This window comes from Solea solea, chromosome 11 (assembly GCF_958295425.1).
Source record: "Solea solea chromosome 11, fSolSol10.1, whole genome shotgun sequence".
NCBI classification, from domain to species: domain Eukaryota; kingdom Metazoa; phylum Chordata; class Actinopteri; order Pleuronectiformes; family Soleidae; genus Solea; species Solea solea.
Window position 1 is genome coordinate 6,358,992 of NC_081144.1, and position 18,840 is coordinate 6,377,831.

The 18,840-nt window shown below is 39.4% G+C and overlaps 3 protein-coding genes across 18 annotated transcripts in view; all 3 read left to right on the plus strand.

The window, feature by feature from the left end:
• The window catches only part of LOC131468438 (rap1 GTPase-activating protein 1-like), a 59,831-nt gene extending 57,540 nt beyond the window's left edge, over positions 1–2,291 (plus strand). For 14 of the 15 annotated variants that reach the window (XM_058642690.1, XM_058642679.1, XM_058642685.1 and 11 more), the window contains 2 exons: positions 111–190; positions 642–2,291. In XM_058642690.1, the coding sequence (XP_058498673.1) occupies positions 111–190; positions 642–734 (173 nt within the window). In that variant the 3' untranslated portion in view covers positions 735–2,291. Of the gene's footprint in view, positions 1–110; positions 191–372; positions 421–641 lie in introns of all 15 variants that reach the window. The other variant, XM_058642686.1, reaches the window with a different exon arrangement.
• Positions 2,292–3,504: 1,213 nt separating this feature from the next.
• On the plus strand, positions 3,505–5,564 carry aurkaip1 (aurora kinase A interacting protein 1). Of its 2 annotated transcripts, none has more exons than XM_058643253.1 (4): positions 3,505–3,596; positions 3,961–4,069; positions 4,159–4,622; positions 5,253–5,564. In XM_058643253.1, exons 2-4 carry the CDS (start codon positions 4,018–4,020, stop codon positions 5,367–5,369), a joined length of 633 nt encoding a protein of 210 aa, XP_058499236.1. In that variant the 5' UTR covers positions 3,505–3,596; positions 3,961–4,017; the 3' UTR covers positions 5,370–5,564. The 2 variants fall into 2 exon arrangements, with proteins under 2 accessions (XP_058499236.1, XP_058499237.1); XM_058643254.1 differs by having other exon boundaries at positions 3,547–3,585.
• A 1,561-nt stretch (positions 5,565–7,125) lies between these two features.
• Positions 7,126–18,308, plus strand: LOC131469218 (matrix remodeling-associated protein 8-like). Its single transcript, XM_058644163.1, has 10 exons — positions 7,126–7,310; positions 11,641–11,667; positions 11,757–12,065; positions 12,152–12,253; positions 12,639–13,103; positions 16,520–16,678; positions 16,784–16,814; positions 16,906–16,985; positions 17,068–17,121; positions 17,232–18,308. Exons 1-10 carry the CDS (start codon positions 7,283–7,285, stop codon positions 17,255–17,257), a joined length of 1,281 nt encoding a protein of 426 aa, XP_058500146.1. The 5' UTR covers positions 7,126–7,282; the 3' UTR covers positions 17,258–18,308.
• Positions 18,309–18,840: the final 532 nt, after the last annotated feature.

Here is an 18,840-nt window from a genome sequence, read left to right on the forward strand (position 1 = left end):
GACATAGTCTTCCGGGTTCCACACATCACATTTTTACATGATGCTATGTTTACTATAATACTTATATTTACTTGTCTAACACATTAGATATTTTTTTTTATATTACACAGGGCCTGGTAAACCAGAGCGAGGAAAGGGGACCGACATTCGAATCAAACTGGAACGACCTTATGATCATCAGTCCTCGTCGGTAAGAACATCGTCTACCTCCAAATCTCTTTGAATCTGTGCATGTTTTTTTGCCCTTGGGTTCCTGAAATCAAAAGTACAAGTACGATGTCTGCTTTACTTGCCCTGTACTGCTGTTTTGCTTCTTGCGTGCGTTTGCTGCTCTGTTTGTTTTTATCGATGTTTGTGCATCTCTGTGTGCAGAACTGTTAGCTCCACACACCTGGTTGTGTCCTGGATCTCCATCTTCAGGTTAGAGTCAATTAGTCAATACTCTTTCATAGTCTCACGCTCCATGGAATTAAACAGTGGCGGAATGGACTGTGCAGTATGAACTCATAACAAACCCAATGCTGCTTGCACGCTTAATCCATAAATTGGTGGTATTTTATGGGCAGCTGTTCTATCACCATAATGTGCATTTGAAGCTTTCAGTCTAATGGACCCCGTGTGTTTCTGTCATGTCTCCAAAGCATTCCCATAAGCCACAGTCCTTCTGGGAGATGAGACAAGTGCAGGTGCTCGCCATGGCCAGTGATGAGAAGGAAGATGATGAGGAAGATTAAATGGAGGAGAAATTGCAGGTGGAGCCTGGCCATAGCCTGCTTCTCAACGAGCGAACCGGGGAGAAAATACAGAAACCTGAATGACACTGGAGAGAATGACGCACAAAGAGGGGCCAGCTTTTGCACAGTGTTGTTTCCTTCCACTCTTTTCTTTGCCTGTTCACACACCTGATGCCTCGTCGTATGTTTGTTTGTTTGTTTGTGTCAAAACCTCACATTTTATTTACAATTGTTTTCGTTGTAAAAGATGATGACCCTGGTTTAGTTTCTCTTGTTAATGGCAGCGTGTGTGGGCTATACAGGGTTAAGATGGTGCCATTGATGAACGTAACAAGATCACTGTTTGGATGGTTTTTACCAGTGAACAAAGTTTTTAGCTCAATTGCGTTACTCGGTGATTGCATAATACCAAATATTCAGCATCAAATAGGAGTATTTTTCCCATTAAATATCCAATGTGATCTGTAATCGTTCTGTCCGATGCTTAAATGTGGTAGGACTCTATAGCTGCAGCTTAACAGTTGTCCTTTCTTTTAACTCGACGACCCAAAACGCCATGAGATTAGATTTCAGACATATCACCACACGTCACAGCAAAGATTATATGTATTATAAAAACTATAAAGATGAAAATGCCTTAAAGCTTAAACATTGTTTTTACCTCACTTCTTTGACACACGTGTTCTGCAGCCAATCATAGAACAGAAGTATTCATTTGAAATTAAAACCTAGATATATGTACTAAACCCTTTTTTCTTTTCTTTTTAAGCACACTAGAGTCTCTAGAGAAATTGTGGTGCAATGCAACGACGCTGTCAGTATAGTCTACTAATATATGGATGTGTATGTCTGATGGTGATTTTCCTGCTTTCTCCACTGTGTTTGCTGTTGTGGACACCAGTTCTCAGTTGCTGCTCTGTTTTCCTCTAATTTTACTTCTTGATTTAAGTCCTGCTGAAGTGGCATTTATGGAGTATGTTTGTTATGCTGTACCTCTGTGGTGACTACAATCAGCAACCTGCCATGTACCGTGTGCTGCTTTGGAGTAAAATATAATGTCATGTGAAGCTCTGGGTATTTCAGGGGTCAGATCTGTCTCTGTGCGGCGGCATTTGCAACGCAATGGCCACAAAACACTTTATATTTATTCAAGAAATATGAAGAGATAACTCCAAATACAACTACTGCTTTTTGTAAATAGATATTTAGTTGGAGTACATTGTGTATAATGTATAGGTCATCAATTTCAGATGGGGTTGATCAACAAAACGGAATAACTGCCATGGTAACAATTTATTGTTGTTTTTATTTCCTCATACACTTAATTTAATTATTTTGAGAGTTTTATAGGATGAAATTATTTTAAAAGCTTTTTTTTCCGACTGTTCTGTAAAAGGGAAGATCTCACAGCACATCCTGCTGATCATTTAAGTTGCCTTATCATCTCAAACTGATGGTGTAAGTATAAGTGAACAGTAAAGAGCCAGCCTGATTTGCAGTGAAATTAATGTTGTGTTGTGTTTTGTTTTTATTGTAAATAAATGCTCAAACAACTTACCCGGCTTTTGTACTCGTCGCTTCTTTCTCTGCGTCACGTCGCTCAATGAAAACTCATTCCCCTTTTTCTAGATTGCTCGTTTGTTTTTCAACAGTATTCTATCGATTTTTTTTGCAAACAATGTTCTCAATCCCACATAGTGATAATCCCTGCATTGAAATCGCTACACACGGTAGATGTTCCATTTCCCACCATCTTAATGAAAGCTGAGAGAGAGAAAGCCCCATGAATAAATGATTTGATGTGGCTCCCCACAAGTATCTAAAACTAGAGCAATCTAAAAGTAGAGGCCTCCCTGGTTGCACAACTGTGCCACATGGAAGAAAGAACATATTCAGTTTTAATGAGTCAAGAGGAAAAAATAATTGAATCATATCTGAAGCAGACCTTTCAGATATATTGCATTTCAGTGCAGGTTTAGAAATAAGTCCTTTGGCAGATAAGAAATATATATATATATATATATATATATATATATATATATATATATATATATATATATGTGTGTGTGTGTGTGTGTGTGTGTGTGTCTTCTTGTATTTGTGGTTTGTGAGGACCAAAAAACAACATATTTAAAGGGCTTTTTGGGGGCCTGGTTTTGGGGTTAGAGTTAGAATAAGGTTTAGGTTAGGGTTAGGCACTGCCCCCAGACTCTGGAGTAAGCTCCCCCCTGAGATTCGCATTACTGACCTGGGCCTTTTTGAATCCAAACTTAAAACATATTTAATACCCAGTAGTGTGGCAACAGTTTTTATTCTTTTTATTCTTTTAGTTTGAAGAATAAAATCTGAAGTTAAAATATTCAAATCCTTGCCGATTAAATACAATCTACACATAAAAAGTGAAGAAAAGTGAAAATGGGTCATGTATTCATGCTCTCTCATACTGAATCTTTTACATTATTTATCCTTTATTTCATTGCTGAGCTAACAGGCGAACTAAGACCACACACACATTTCAGTTAAATCAAACTGATGGTCTGTTTCGTTCGCACTCCATAGTGCCCTCCAGTGGAATCATATAAGCCCTCAGCTTATATACCTGCTGTATGTTGCTAAGCAAATCCACACAGTAGTATGTAGTTGTGGAAAATAAATAACTAAATAAATAACTAAATAAATAAATAAATGTGATAGCACACTTTCCATGACTTTTCATGACTCCAAACACGCTGACCGAGAGGAACCTTTCTTCTTCCTAAGAAACAGGAAGCGCCGTAAAACGTGTCGGACCGGCCGGAAGTGGCTTGTTGAAGTCACATTGAAGAAGAAAACCCGGTCACTGTATTATCTGGTAATTATCTGGTAAGATAACACTGCTGACATTTAATAAACTGTGTTGTATTTGTATTGTAAGATACTTCATATCAAAAACGTTCTTAGCTTGATGTGTTAGTGATAATAAAGAGACATTTATACTTCCATAACGGACCTGCATCGCTAGTTAGCATTAGCGACAACCCATCTTAATGCTGTGTTACGGAGCGCCAATAACGTCAAGAATATGACCAAGCGTCTGTAAAAGTGTCTCCAAGGTTGGACATGTTGACACTAATGTGATGCAACTGATCAGTCAGTCGTGTTTAAAATGAAAATCAAATAATGTAGTAGCTCAAAGCTTTACATGAGATGTACAATAAACACGCTATACTATTTTTTACTCCCACAGGTCACGTGACAAGTCATCCCATTCCTAATGACTTTATTATTGGGATGATCATTTACAATGTTTTCTTCAAAAGTTGTCCCTCATCTCGGTCTATTACGTAGAGCGACCTGTAAGTATAAACAAATATGTGTCTTTGTGTGTCAACTTGAACTGTAAACCCTTTGTGATCATCAATTCTTTTTTTATTCATATGTCCAGTTGCACTGCAAACCCATGGATCCATTTTGAATGGCTGTGCACCTCCAAGCTTTCCTGCTTCTTGCTTCTCCCTAAAACATAAACTCAGGACGTACGCGACAGCAGCGGACAACACAGCTCCTCCTCGATGGGTGCAGCTTGAGCCAGAGCTGGAGGAAGCTCTGGTGCCACGCAAAATGTCAGTTAGTCCTCTGGAGAGTTGGCTCTCCCTGCGTTACTCCCTCCCTCCCCTGCTGGAGGCCGCTCAACCACAGGAGGATGTCGGGCTGCTGGAAGAGAAGATGCTGCCACCCATCTCTGTCCCTGTTTTGGAGGATGAAACGGGCTCAGTTACACCCTTACAATGCAAGAATGTTCTCAAGATCAGGCGACGAAAGATGAACCGGCATAATTATAGGAAGCTACAAAAACGGATTAAATTCTTAAAAAGAAGAGTGCTGGCGGGCAGGGGGAGGAAGAAGCAGGTGAGTGTTTACCTATAAAATGATTATTTCTTTTATTTCCCAAAAACGTTCTGGTCAGGTGATTTTGAAATGTTTCTTCTTTCTGTTACTGTCAGCAGATATCATTATGTACGAGATAAGATGAGAAACATTAAAGGTCCAGTCTGTAACGACTTGTGACCTCTAATGGTGCAACTGTACATTGTAACAAACAGAGGACTCTGCTCACTCAACATTCCCCTAGTCGCATCATGGTACTACAGTGGCCTTCACATACTAGAAAGGAGGTCATTCTTCTGTTTAGTAAGCTTGTGCTTAATAACATGAAATGCATTTTGGCTTTTCTAGAAATGTGGCAGTGCAAGTAAGACCCTTGTTTAAAGTACAGGCTACAAAAACTAATCAATATTGTATTGTTATGCAAACATATAAGTGGATAGTATAATGTCTGCCAGTAAACCCTGCTAAATGTTACACACTGGACCTTTTAATGCTATTTAATTTGAAGTACTTTTAAAGCAGCAAATGGTTAACTCGTGTAAATGTATCAATAAGATATTTCACTTTGTGTAATATTACTGCAAGTCTGTACCGTCAATACTACTCAATGTCACTTAACTGGCGGAACATGACTGTTTTTGTTCTGGACAGAAACGATTTGAGGAGGATTTGAAGAGGATTTGGTCTCGCGCTGGACTGAAGACAGCTCCAGAGGGATGGACCACACCGAAGATCTTCATTAAACAGAATGTAAACAAAAGGCATTGACAAACACTCAGTGGTTCCAGATTGCGTTGCGTACCTCACACTGGGTGTGTATGTACATCATCAAAACAGGCAGACGGCTTTCTGTGTTTTGCTGCTTAACTGCTGCACAATTCTATATGAAGATGGTGAATCTGTGTACAACTCTTTTTTAACAATGTAACTAAGTAATAAAGAGCCTTTCCTGTCGAGACCAAATCATGGTGTGTGCTGTGTTTCTCTGTCGACATGACGGCAGTAGCATGACAGAGTTGCTGACACTTCTTTTTTGTTACTGTGGGTGGCAGTATTGTGCAAAGTCTTGTGGGGTGGGGAGCCATGCTTTCACAGTTTTATCTTTTAATAGACTTTGAAGTAGAACTACCTTTTTTTTATGAAAACCAGTCTTCATAAGAAAAAAAAACAGCTTTATTTTTTTTTAAATCTTATTAGAGAACACATGCGTCATGTGGTATCATTTTGTTTTCTTCAGTTCATTACTCGTTTTAGTCTTTTCAGCTTGTTTATGGAAGGTTTTAAAAAAAGAAAGATTGAGTATTTTTATTTGATCTTTTTATTTCCAGCTCAGCTCCCACGGTAAGACTAAAATACACCATGTACAAACAAGTGTTCCTTCAATTAAAGTATAATGCATGCATTTTATTGTATTATATATTTATTATATCTGCCTTGGAAGTGATATTTTGTTTCTACTCCCCACCAGATGGCGTCGTATTTGGCCATATTCAGCGTATGGAGACAACATCCAATTTCCACTAGATGGCGCTGTCACAATTACCTCCTCCCTCCCCCTCATTGACATATGTAGGTGAAAAAAATCCGCTCAATGAAATTAGAATAATGTATAATATTTTCTATGGCTTGTTTTTAAGAAGCACATTTAAGACTAATATTAGGTTTAATAAATAACAACACGATGGCAAACGGTGTGAACTTATTCAGTCTTATAAAGTTACCTTAAAGATATTTACCAGAAAATGACTGGTAGAAGTTGAAGTCACTTTTTTTTATAATATTACTTAAGTAAAAGTCTTTTAAGTATGACATTTACTGTATGTAAGTATCAAAAGTAATTTTATGATATAAAAAAAAAGTGACGAGTAAGGATTGAGCCATGGTAGTTGAGTGGTGGGGCGTTTTGTCTTTCAACTAGGAGGTTGTTGATTAAATTCCTGGCTCTGCTAGTCTGTGTCCTAGAGCAAGACACTTAACACCATGTTGCAGCATGTGAATGGATATGAAAGACGTGTGAATGGCAAAACTAGTGTAAAGCAGCTCAACAAGACTAGAAAAGCTCTATGTAAATACAGACCATTACCAACTTTTCTTCTGATTTTGTTTGGTACTAACGAGTAACAAAGATAGAGGAAATGTAGTTGAGTAAAAGTTGCCAGAAATATAAATAACAAAGTACAGATATGTGAACTTTGTACTTAAGTACAGTAAAGTATTTGTACTTCGTTTCATTACAACACTGAACATATTTCATAAAAATGCTTATACGATTCGAAGACGCATCATCAGAAAAAAATGCTCATTTTTTCAGAAAGATAAACTTGAAAAATGTTCAACTACTTTGGGATGTGAAAGTCCAAATGTGGGAAAAGTTGGTACACATGTAACAATTGTTGCTGATCATACTGACATTTTATGATTTAAGGCAGTTTTTTGTTAAATCCTTGCAGCTTTTCTTATTGTGGTGTCCATCTTCTCTGCTGCAGCTCAGGTGTTGGGTTTCACTGTCGGGGGCGGAGCGTGTGCGACCTCCAGACTTGTGTCGTTACAACAAAACACAGCTGAACTTGAAGCTTTCTCTTCTCTCGCGTCTTTACATTAGTTGCTCCTCTGACAGACAGGCAGACAGATAGACAGACAGACAGACAGACACTTTCACCTCCGCTGTCTGGACAGTGACGATGCGCCTCGACATGACTCTCCTCCACAGTGAGTATCCTTCATGTTCTCATGTCCTTTTCAAAGTGCAGAAGAACTCACGTTGACTTTCTTTGTGCCATAATTGGATCCAGGTTACATTTTTATATCCGCCGGGAACAAAAGAACCAATCTGCTCCTCTGATCTGCACTAAAATCATCTCCCTTTAAATTATACATTTAAATGTTTAAGGTAATGTTTTTCAACAATTGTTTGTGACATTAACTGCAACGTTGAACCTAAAAATAGTAACTTTTTTATTTATACACAGCGTATTATTCTATTTACTTTTTTCCAAACTTGTTTTTGTGATGCATGTGCATTATTTATTCAGAAAGCTTCTGCATTATGTATTTAATACTTAATAATAATTGACCAGGTTATTCCCTTAACATTTGTAATTATTATTATTCTATTGTTTTGGTAAAAGCCAGGTGTTGCGTGCAGCCTGTTGATTTTGGCTGGTGTGTGGATAATTTTTTTTTTTTTTATGGCTTCGTCCCAATGTGTTTCTGGTTAATTGCGGTCTGAGTCGTGGAGTCAGCACAATTCCAGCAACCAGTCATTTTATGTGTCAGTAATGAGTGTTTCACCACGAGTGGGCTCTGGGCTGTTTCAAGTCCGGACGACTAGCGTGGAGGAGGGGGATTTACCACCCCAACAGTGTTTATGGGCTCTGTCTTAATTAAGGGGCAACAGCAACGTGGCATTGAAAGACCAGATCAGTTTAGTTAAAACTGTTGTGTACATTTATACACATTGAAGAAGGGAGAAGAATTTAACATCACTGAGTCTAACAGGAGACATTTCTTGTATAAACTTGTCTCGTATAAAGCATCTTAAAGGGATACTTGAGTGAAACTACAAGTATCTTACCAGAAAATAACTTTGGTAGACGTTGAAGCCACTTTAAAAAAAAAAGAGAAGTATATGACATTTACTGTACTTAAGTATCAAATGTAGGTTGGAAGGTTGTGGGTTCAATTCCTGTCTATATGTGTCCTTGAGCAAGGCGCTTAAAGGAATACTTAATTTTACTTTATAAATTTAGCTTTGTATCACTACAACAGGGGTAGTATTTTTGAAAAAATTGTGCTTCCCAACCTCTGTTTCCCCTGAGTTAAGAAATGTCTTCATTAATTTCTTTGTTACGTGCCCACCAGTGACACTTGTGAATGGCAAAACTATAATCTAAAACAGCTCTAAATACAGACCATTCACAAACTCTTCTTCTTCTTCTGATTTAATTTGGTAGTTATGAGTAACAAAGATAGTAAGAGGAAATTAAGAAATTAAGTGCTATAAAATAAAAAAGTAAAGTACACATATGTTAATACTGTACAGTACAGTAACAAAGTATTTTTTACTTTGTTACATTACAACACTGCTTTCCTGCACATTGTTCCCTTAAGCCTGCTTTTACTGTGCAGACTTTCATATGAAAGGGGCAAATAAAGGTAATATTACTAATATAATAATAATAATAATTATCACCATTATTTTATTCTTCAAAAGTATAATGTATCTTATTTAGTTGTAGGGCATTGTGCTTTCTTTTATTTTGCAAACTTAATCTAAAAAAAGTCACTGATAACTTTATCTGCACATGTAGACAAATTAAAAAGTTGTGTACATGGAGTTTGAGTAGAATTAAAAAATGTAAATATTCACATAAAGTGGACTTGAAACTTGAGAAAACATGTGTCATAGAAAAGTACTTGCACATCAATAAGTAGAAAACCTGAAAATCTTATTTAACAACCCCCCCCCCCCCCCCCCCCTAAAAGGCTCTTTCAGGCCTATGAGTGTATCTTTGTAAGTTTTGCTGAGTCTGCATCGGACGAGACACGAACCTGTGAGTAAACCTAACTCCCCCACAACAGCCATGAATCACTGCACTTACACACGCGCGAATGAATGAGTACACCGAGTAAACTTTATGTCTCCGTCATTCATATAGACTTGTTTTAGCGTAGCGATAGGATTTCATGAAGTGATTCTCCATGTGTTTCCTGGGGGGGTAACAAATGACAACAGTGATTTTGCAGGTTATTTGCTAAATGTGTGTTATTATCACTGGTAAATCAGAAGCACATTGTTAAGTCTTTAGTGTGTGAGTCACCAGCTCGTGTGTGCGTGTGTGTCTGGAGGAGAGATGAGAGAAAATTACAGGGGCAGAAGCCCTTTGCTTTACCTTCTGCACGAAATTTTATACCCCTCAATAGAAAACCCACCAAAGTTTTCCAGCATGAGGTCTCCTCGCCGACACCAGTGTGTATGCCGGAATGATTTATCTAAGCTTTTGTTTATACTAGTAAAATCACTGCTGCACACAAATCACTGCCGTAGAAAGGACTCCAGTGAATTATTACTGTTGTGTGGCCAAATTAAGCGTGTGTCTGTTACCTGCACTCACGCAATGAATCGATAATGTGCAGCCATGATAAAAAAAAGTTGGCTGTTTCTACAAAATCATCACATTCAAGTAAATGAATAATATTTCATTTAATAAATATAGCTGATAAAAATATGTAGCTGTAGAAATACCTCATATTTGTAATTAATGAATAATAATACATGGTATTAACAAATAGATAAACTGTATAATAATACATGGTAGTATAGAGCAGAGGTGTACTGTATATTAACTAATAATTATATAATATAACTACATTAGCCTGCAATATTTTCATATTAGTTAAATGTATTATATTCAACAGTAAATTCTTCACATATGCTTATTTAGTGTTTTATTTACAGTTGCCCAAGTTGATATTTACTTAATTTCACATTTATTTTTGTGTGCTATTGATATCAATAGATTTATTTTGCATCATATTTTTAACGTGAAGTGTGTCATTCCATATCAAAACAAAGACTCTTACTGTGGAATCTGGGAAATATCATCACGTATGTCTTTATTGCGATAGCATAATGGAATATTGTGTTTTCATTTTAAGATCATATTGCCCACTCGCTACCCAACAGTTGTTTTTCTCACTTCTTCCTCCAGACCAGCCGCCTCTTGACCAGACTAGACGCTCATTGGCACCCGGTTCATTAGAGTTTGACACCTCTGGTATCGAGTGTGGTGTTTTTCAGCAGTTGCCACCAATCGATCTTTCCTCAAAACATCCCAGATTTAAAACTTGTGCAGCTTCACAAAAAATCTGGTTGACTACTGCCCAGAAATCAGCTGCTCGGCCTCAAACCAGAACCATGATGAGTCATGTCCACGTCACGACATGTTTACTTCCACAGGCTCCTAGTTTGCTTCAGTCTTGGATTTCAAGATCTCAGACTACTTTTAAGGCGTTTCATGGCTCCAGGTCTTGGCTGTGTTGTTCCCCTCTTACTTCCATAGAAACACGTGAACCTGTGGAGAGTTTAAGATCGTGCACAGTTATCCATCTCATAACTGTAACTGTCCCCGAGGCCTGACTTAGCATGAGAGGATGCAGAGCGTTATAAAAGTCAGGGGCCTCAGTGCTCCTGGAACGAGCTGCCGGAAGGGATCAAATTTGCTGAGTCAGCAGTGCGTTTTAAAAACGTATTTAAACAAGCTTTCACCAAACATGTTTATCCTGATTTCACATAGCTGGCGTTTGATTTGAACACATTTATCAACACATCTGTTGATAATGCTGAGTAGTCGTTTTAACTGTATATATATATTCCAGACACATTGCACCACTGCATTACATCCACACCTTCAGAGCATGAAAAACAAACAGCACACTGAAGACTCGTGCCTCTACTGTAGCCATGAGCAGTGCAGTAAAAACACACAGGTGTTTGGTCGTGCTCCTGGACTTCTGACAAGACACTAGGTAGTGTGGGAGAAGTGAGCGGAATAACAGCCTGGTTCTCTCGTCCCCTCAGGATCATGGCCCTGCAACAAGCCAGCAGCAGCCTGCATGAATAGAGGCTCTGTATGCTTTGGCTGAATGCGTCTCCACCGACCCTTCAGTAAACAGACTATGAAATAGCACTGTGGGAAAAAGGCATTAGAAATAGCAAAAGCTCTGCAGGAAAATTTCCTATCTCCACGATCACGTGTATTTTTAGAGAACATGAACTTGCTGAACTTTTTGTTTTTGTTTGATCTAAACAGTTATTTCGACTAAACCAACATCAACTCCAATTCTGTAATTTACCGCTGACGAGTCAATCCAGGTCAGATTTTAAGATCTCATCCATTTAAGCCATTTTTGCTGGTTTCAATCATACGATTTACTCAAGAAACCACTGGTGAAAAACATGTTTCGTCAACAGCAGAGAGAAGGAATGAAGAGATTCAGCAGGACATATCTCTTATCTTTTGTGCTTTTTCTGTTTCAGTTCTTGCTGTGGTCTTCCTGCCTGGTGGTAAGATATTTTTATTTCTCTATGATATGTCATGCGTTTGTGCTTACCTGTCATCTCAGGCACATCGTGTGTCTGTTTATCTGTTTCAGCATGGGGTCAAAGCAGCAGCAGTAGTCTCGGTGTGGTGTTGGAGGCTAAGAACATCACCCTCCCAGCAGGCTCTCAGGCCGTTCTGCCCTGCCACAGCCCCCGCATGGTGTGGACACGGGACACGCTGAAGGACCGGCAAAGGGTGGTGCACTGGGACCTGGTCCGCAGCAGCCCAGAATATTCTGTCGAGAGAGTCCTGGACATGTCACCTGGAGCTCGCCAAAGGGTCTACAATGGCTTCAACAAAGGCCGCGTCTCCGTCTCTGAGTCTGCTTTCAACGACGGCAACTTCTCCCTCATCATCAACAGTGAGACTTCCCCCGCTGTCCAAAAGCACCTGAACCTTGTTCCTCTCCCATTATTAATGTTGGTTTTACATGTGTTGCTTTTTCAGATGTGGTCACAACGGACAGAGGAGTGTATACATGTAATCTGCACCATCATTACTGCCAGATGCACCAATCCATTCAAGTCCAGCTTAATGTAACTAAGTCAGGTGAGACCACCGCAGTGTTACTCGGTTTGTCGCGACGTATCAAATACTAGTGTTGTAGTACTCGAGATCGGTCTTGGTCTGGAGACCGGTCTCAAGACCACTTTTTGAAGGTCTCGGTCTCGTCTCGGAATCGACTGCATTTTTACTCGGTCTTGTCTCTGTCTCGGACAAAGCGGACTCAGGATTTTATTTCAAGACCGGTCAAGACCACAACTGTGGGGATATAAATAAATTGCCTGTGCATTTTTGGATTAACTTGTTAATGTCATTACTGTGATTTTGCGTAAATTGTATTGCTACGGGTAAAACCAATAACTTGACTCATTTATCATTTGAAATTTTTGTCCATGTGTTTCAATACTTTTTCATACTTCTCTGTTTCCAGTGCGAAAAGAGAAACGTTACTGGGATGGAGAGAAGACTGTGTTTGTGGTGTTGCTGGGCAGCTCTGTGGTGTTGCCTTGTGTCAACCGGCGCCCCCTGTGGAGAGAGGGTCTTCAGGAGGACCAGCAGCAAGTGGCTCACTGGGACTTCCAGCCACCGGGTGTGCGCCCTGATAAGGCTGACCGCCTGATAGACCTCTATGCGTCTGGAGAGCGCCGGGATTACGGACTACTCTTTGCCAAGAACAAGATGAGCGTGACCGAGGACGCGTTCACATTAGGCGACTTCTCGCTGTCCATCGCTGAGTTGAAGCCTGTGGACAAAGGCCTGTACATCTGCCACCTGCACCACCACTACTGTGGACTTCACGAGAGACGCATTTTCAGACTCTCTGTGGGACCTCCACTTCCAGCCACCCCCGCCCCCACAACACCCAGAGTTTTCCACAAATATGAGCCAGAACCAAGTAAGTCCCTCAGAATGGGCCCTTTGCACGGCAGCCATCTTATGTGAGTCACAGTAGGAAAATAACACATGCAAATAAAAAAGTATATGAAGTGCTTAACAAATTTATTAGACCACCACCCAAAGCCACAGCTGCCCTAAATGAACAGCATTGGCAATTTGTTTATGTTTCTGTGATGGTTAATACACCAGTATGTAGAAGTTCTTTTTAACTGAAATGATATTCAACGCTAAAATATAATTATTATTACAAATCAATCAAAAAAACTGAAAAAATATTAAAGCACATGATTATTTTTTTGATTAAGATGTCAAATTATAGTTATTTACTTTCATTCCTGAACAGAAAAATGTTATGCTTGATTTATTTCTGACTTCTCAGAGAAGGAGCCCAGTGATCCGGCCTTAAATTTAAAAAGGTGAATTCTGTTTTTAAACACATTTAAAAAAAACATGAAGCTCTTGGATACTATGTACCAAATTCACTGTCACAACAGAGCCGTCGATAATCGATCACTTCCACCTGTGCTTTTCCTGCTCAGACACGTCATACAGGCTGATGCTCGAAGGACCCTCTAAAAACAAAAAGAGACACCAGTAGAACTTTGTTTTTCCAGACACCAGTAATGAAGGAAGTGAATGTTTTTCCCCATATGGTTTCTTGGTGCCTTAGTTCACCAGAGAAGTGAGAATCACTGCTCCTGGTTTCCTTGTGTTGTATTTATAGGCATAGTTGGTCAGTGAAATCAGCTGCTCTTCTTGCCAGTTTCTCCTCAGCCCTCTCTGTTTTTTTGTATGAGCTGAGCAGGGTGGGAGGATGTAGAAGGAATGTAGGAGGCAGGAAAGAAAGAAAGAAAGAAAGAAAGAAAGAAAGAAAGAAAGAAAGAAAGAAAGACAGACAGACAGACAGACAGACAGAGAGATAAGCAGCTATGGATGGAGAGGCTGCATCTACAGTAAACAATATCTAAATTGCTCCAGCGGATGTGGTTTCATTTTCCCAGGAGATTCTTTTTTTTCTTTTTTTTATTTTACAGCTGGAGACATTTTAACAACACGGAGCAGATGAGTGGGCTCCAAGATAAATCAGGGCGTGGTTTTGTTTTTTCCTCAGTTTGACCCCGTTTTCAGAAAGTCCCAACCACGTGTCCAGACTGGTTACACTGTATCTGCAGTTCTGCTTTCTTTACTTTCTTTTCTCTCGAGGTATGTTCAACAGTGGTCGAAGCAAGTCTGATACATCTGTGTAACATCTGGACCAGCTGTGACATGAAAGAGCAGAGTAAGGGGAGGGGGCGTGAGAGTATGCATTGGACTGTAGATCTTTAAAGAGATGACAGCCCATTTAATAACTGTAAAAGTATGTTTTGAAGAAATGCACATGTGGAGCGATGGGATCACCTCAGCTGGGGAAACATTTCTTCTTAAACACCACTGATCTTGACGGAAAGATTAAGTTCTGCTCACTCAGTTGCCAGCCGGCATCTCAAACTCCTTCCACGTTAAAGCTGTAATTATTTATGGCAAGAGCGAACACAACATTGTTTCTCTGGGATCATAAAGTAAGCATTTAGTGAGCTGTCAGTAATTCAAGATGAAATGTAGAAGCTTCTCCTGAAAGTTCATTGACTTGCAAATGATGCACGTCCTGCTCGCAGGGGCAGTAACCTTTGTACAGCGTGTGTGAAGAAGCCGTTAACACCTACACACTTGTCAGATCTGTCTAGAAAATGGAAATGGACGGCTGCTGGGGCGGCTCCGGTGACAATGACCTTGGACGTGTCTTTGCATTTCAGATACATTACTCTGTGACAGGCGATAATGACCAACTCCCATGTAGGAAGTGGCGATTACGTCAGAAAACTGTTAACGACGAGCTGGTGATGGTGCACTGAACGTTCTCCTCATCAGTGTCAGGAGTGTTTGGATGTCGACTGGAGTCCAAATGAACTGCTTAATGAGAGCTAACCTTTATTTTATAATAGGTGTTTCCTATGATTTTCTTTTTAATGTGATCTAGCTTCTGTTATTATGCTGCTTCTTTTGGAGATAGAATTGCTCTGGAAACATGCATAAAGAAGGAACTGTACAATAGCAGGGAAGTATATTTGATCCAAGTGGCAACCAGTCGTCACTGGTCACCCAGAATAATCTGGTTTTGAAGCCTCCAGAATCATGATTTTGGCCGGCACTTTTACAATTTACAAAACTGACTTCATGTTCTACTGAAGAAGGCCATTAACTCCCCCAGGAAAATGTTTAAGGCTCATTCATTCAAACTGACTTCTTTTTTGCAACCAGCAGAGTCTCCCTCTAGTGGCTATTCAATATACTCTCATTTCCTTGTTATTATCTCTAAGCCCAATTTTCTGTATTTGTCATCTTTACTAATTCTTTTCAGGGCTGTCCACAAGGAAACGAGTCTAGATGAATCTGTGAAGGTTTTTTTTTTTTTTATCCACATGGAAACATCGTTTTGGGAACACTGGGATACTAATGTTTTGAAAACAGGTCGCTGAGTGGGGAAATCTAAAAACAGCACCCTTGTATTTTCATATAGACAACCAATACTTTGAGAAAAGGATGATGTCATAATCCCACATCACTCTTGCACTTGCATTCTCTGCCACTTGTCTTCGTCGTTGTCGTCTTCCTCTTCTTGTATTTGGTCAATTCGCTTCATGATAAGTTTTATTTTCATTTTGTCTCTGTTTCTTTGATTGCATACATTGTAATGTGTACTAAGAAGCAGCGTTTAGAGTCATTGTTATTTTTGATGCAGACTTTCCTTGAAACAATGCCTTCTTTACAGAAAACAGTCTTTCACATTTTTTTACGTTATGTTTTTGTGTGGACGGCGCCTTAAAGTGCACACAGTCATTGTGATAGCGGGTGATCCGTATGAAGACGGAAGGTGCCACAGATTTATTTTCCATGCATGCGCAAACTAGTCTTCTGTGTTTGTCAGAAGATGGAAAAAGTCCCAAATGGAAAACTAATACAGACACACGGACAAACCACATTACAGAATTTGTCTCCCTTTCCTCACACTTCCCCTCCTACTTTCTGGTCAGCTTCTGTTTTTTTGTCAGAGAGAGAGAGAGAGAGAAAAACAGCTGCATGACATCAAGTCTGGAAGTCATTAGTGCCAAACAGCTTTTTGACATTTAACTCCTGCTCTCCCTCCCCCTGTGTCTGGCTGTTGGACACAAATATAACAAAATAAACCTCAGAGGAAATAAAATTGTTAAGTTGTAGAAGCACATTTCACATTTGTTCTGTTTTATCACTGTTAAGTTCATTCTCCAGCATGTCATTGTTACAATATCGGGATAAAACGTCTACATCTCGGATGAACCTCGCCATTATTTACAACTTTTTTTGTTTTTTTTGTCGTTGACTTTTTCTTACCTTTAGGGACTAATGAGGTGGATAGTCCTCGCGTGGTGAACGTTATCCTCCCCGAGCAACGCAGCTATTTCATGCAGCATTTGGGCTACTTCCTGGCGACACTGCTGCTGCTGGCGTTCATCGTCGTCGGCGTCATTGTGCTGACACGGCGACGGAAAAAGAGAGGTTTGTGTGTGGATGTGTGTGCGTTTGAACCTTACTTGTACTTTATAATCATAGATGGCATGTTCAATATAGTTGCTATAGTTATGTGTTACATTTTCTTTGCAGGGCTGGATTACGATCTGCGTCGATTTGAACAGTAAGACATTATCATATTATAAATGATGTATCATTTTCCTTCGCATTAAATCCAATTTTAAGAAAAAAAACAAACCATTTCATCTGTGCAGAGGAAATGTGATCCATGGAGGAGAAATGTCTGTAGACTGCACAGAGCTGAGGGCCTGCAACCAAGAGCCTCTGAATTCAGGTAAGTCAGTAAGCGTCATCTGCACACACGTGACATCATGTACCTCAACGATCATCATAACATTGTGTGGCACAATCCACAGACCACAAAAACAACCTACTGAAAGAGAGAGACATGAGCAAAGACTGCAATAAGGGTGAGTCAGCTTTTCTGCGGTTGAAACTAAAGAAAACCCCGAAACAATCACATTCACAAGAAACGTCAGGTTTTATTGATACGACGTCTGTTTGCCGCTCTGTCGCTCAGATTTTGACGGAAGGCTGTGGAAGTGAAAGTGCAATGTTTCTGCTGAGATGCTGCTGGCAGGTCCAGGGCAAACGCCTGAAGAGCAGAAGAGGATTGTGGAAAGAAAGAAGAGGGGGAAAAAGAAAGAAAGAAAGAAAGAAAGAAAGAAAGAAATTGCAGGAGAGGACAGGACAGGAGGAATGTTCCCTCTGCTGTAATTTTAGCACACCGAGTGAGTTTTCTTTTCTTCACAAAGAGCAACACATTTTTGTGTATTTTTTAATATAACTCGCAACTTTCACCACTTATAAGGTTACAACAATAACAGTACGGTTAAACATGTATTAGCTACCCACTCTCTGTGTTCTTTATTTGGTTTTATGTTGAATATAAGACGGTTTTATCTTACCTTTTTTTTTACATTTTGCAATTAAAGTGCATGCCGTTTGTTTGAGTATGTTTTCCTTGTCGCTCACAGAGCTCCTATTAGCTGATGAGATTTAATAATAATATTCCTTTTAATACAAATCCTGCTGTGCCTTTGGAGAAGGTATGTTTTTGTATCAGTGGTTGGAAACAAGTGGAACTATGTAGAACAGCTTCTACACTTTTGATCATAAAAATGTCAACTTTGTCCTTGTTATTATGTATGTCTAAAAGAAGAGCTTTTAATTCAGTTATTTCCTCCAGAAATCGGTCCAGTTTCTTAAGATGAATTCAGATGATTGATAACGTGAAGAATTTTTCAATTTCAGCACCATGGACTAAAGGCTAAACCATCTAAAACCCCAACACTCAGGAAAAAGAAAAAGTAATAATAATGTTTTAACCATTTACTTGTTTGTAACGGGCTGTGCAGTAGGTTACTTAAAACACTGAATGTTCACTGTTGAAACAAACTGCTGGTTAATGATACAGGTAGTTGCAGCTCTGCGAGGTGAACTGCAGGAGGAAGTGCGTCTACCATCTCTGTCATGGTAAATCACAAACTGTAGTTTTTTCTTTATGTGCCTGTCTCTCGCTCTCTGTCTTGCTCACTAGCACACACTGTGTTGATCTCTTTTAATAAAGTCATTCTATTAAAACGTTACAACAGTGGTCACAGACTCCTGATTCACTCTGTGCTTCATAAAGGATGTTAACTATGAAATTGTGGCTGCAACACAAATAATCATGAATCTAATTTCATTTTGATTTCTTTCTTTTTCTTTTCTCCTCATAACTGGAGGGTCATTGGTTCAATCCCAGCAGAACAGCGCTGCTCACTGCCACTACTGGTGTGTAAGAAGGACAGTTAACAGCAAAGGTCAAACTCACTATCATGAGGTGGTTTGTATGCAAAAAAAATGACTAATTCTATGAGATTTTTGGTGGTGATGTGGGAAAATGAGTGGCTGTGGCAGAAGTTTTCTCTCTCACTGCTTTTTCTACTCAAACCTATCATTTCACCTCAAATGATGGTGTGTTACAGTTTGACATTTAATTGATACTTTTAAGAAAAGAAGGACATATAATCAGCTGCTAGACTGTTTCTAAATGACCCCAGTGCAGTACATTGCAGAAGGCGACACACACAGGTTTTTTACTACTTTTGTGCAATATTGATCAATTTATTTATTGTGTGCTAATT